Raw genomic sequence first — 1,229 nt, forward strand, 5'->3', positions numbered from 1 at the left:
GGGGCGGGGAGCAACTGGGGGGAAGGGTGTGAGGGGGTGTGGAAACCATGCTCTCCATCTCTGAGCGCCTCCAGGACAGGGCTCTTTGGGGGTCTGAGTCCTGGGGCCCAGCACGGAGTGGGCCTCAAGAGACGTCTGCGAATTGGCAGCCGGCGTCGGGGGGGTGGCACGAACAGGCCCAGAGGACCCAGAAGCAGTGGCTGGAGCGAGAAAGTGCTAGTGGCATCTGGATAGTTGCTTCAGTGGAGACGGTGGCCAGGAGTGGGGGGCTGGGGAAGTGGCCCCAGGACCAAGGGCAAAAGCGACCGCACTGTTAGCACGGGGCAGCTTTGGCAAGCACCCCGCTATGGAGCTGGCAGAGGATCCGAGCAGGGGGACACTCCAGGGCCAGGTGTGGGGCTGCCCCAGGTGTGAGGACAGCCCGGACAGGCACCTGGGGCCACGGAGGGAGCCCGGGGGGGGGGACTGTGTGGAGGGCACAGATAGTGTCCGCTCTCCCGGGAGCGCTGGAACATTCTGGAGGTGTGTGCAGTCCTCTTCCCACCCCTGCAGGGCCCCAGGCTCCCCAAACCCGGTCCCTGCCCGAAGGTGCTCTGCCCGGCCTGGGGGCACCCCTGCCCCAGTGGCCCGCAGAGCTCAGCGCCCGGCCCAGCAGTCACTGCCTCGAGGACCGACTCAGGGCAACGTCACAGGGGCAGAGAAACGAAACGCCCAACCTGCCCGGACTGCTCGTGCACGTGAACACTTCCCAAAGGTGCCCGGAGCCCGCTGCCCGGCCGAGCCCGGGGGGAACGGCTGGGGTCGCCTTGCAGCCGCTCGGTGGTCCCCAGTGAGGGGCCTCGGCAGACTCTGAACACCTGCCCACCGGCTTGTCTGTGCGGGGAAGGGCGCTCAGACAGACGCCACGGTGGTCGAGGCTCGGCCCCGGGAGGAGCCGACGACAGCGCGGGGGAGAGGCTGTGCCCCCGGGCGGGCTGACCGCCCACCGGGAGCGGCGGGGTCAGGTGCGCAGCACCGCGGGGCCTGGCGACCCCCGACAGGCCAAAGGGCGAGCGGACGACCCCCACCCCACCCCCGGTGCCCGGGCGCCGGCACCCACTCACCGCCGCGCTCGCTCCGCATGCCGATGGTGCCTCCGGTGTAGATGGCCAGGAGCCGCCGCTCGGGCCCCGCCGCGCGCGCCATGCCCGTGAGCCAGGGGACCGGGGACCGGGGGGGACTGTCGGCAG

General features: G+C 71.2%; 1 protein-coding gene across 1 annotated transcript in view; it reads right to left on the minus strand.

The window, feature by feature from the left end:
• ASPG (asparaginase) overlaps positions 1-1,185 on the minus strand; it is a 26,351-nt gene extending 25,166 nt beyond the window's left edge. The window contains exon 1 of the mRNA XM_007455655.1: positions 1,104-1,185. Within this exon, the coding sequence (XP_007455717.1) occupies positions 1,104-1,185 (82 nt within the window). The remainder of the gene's footprint in view (positions 1-1,103) is intronic.
• Positions 1,186-1,229: the final 44 nt, after the last annotated feature.

This window comes from Lipotes vexillifer, unplaced genomic scaffold, assembly GCF_000442215.2.
Source record: "Lipotes vexillifer unplaced genomic scaffold, Lipotes_vexillifer_v1.1 scaffold584, whole genome shotgun sequence".
Classification (NCBI taxonomy): Eukaryota; Metazoa; Chordata; class Mammalia; order Artiodactyla; family Lipotidae; genus Lipotes; species Lipotes vexillifer.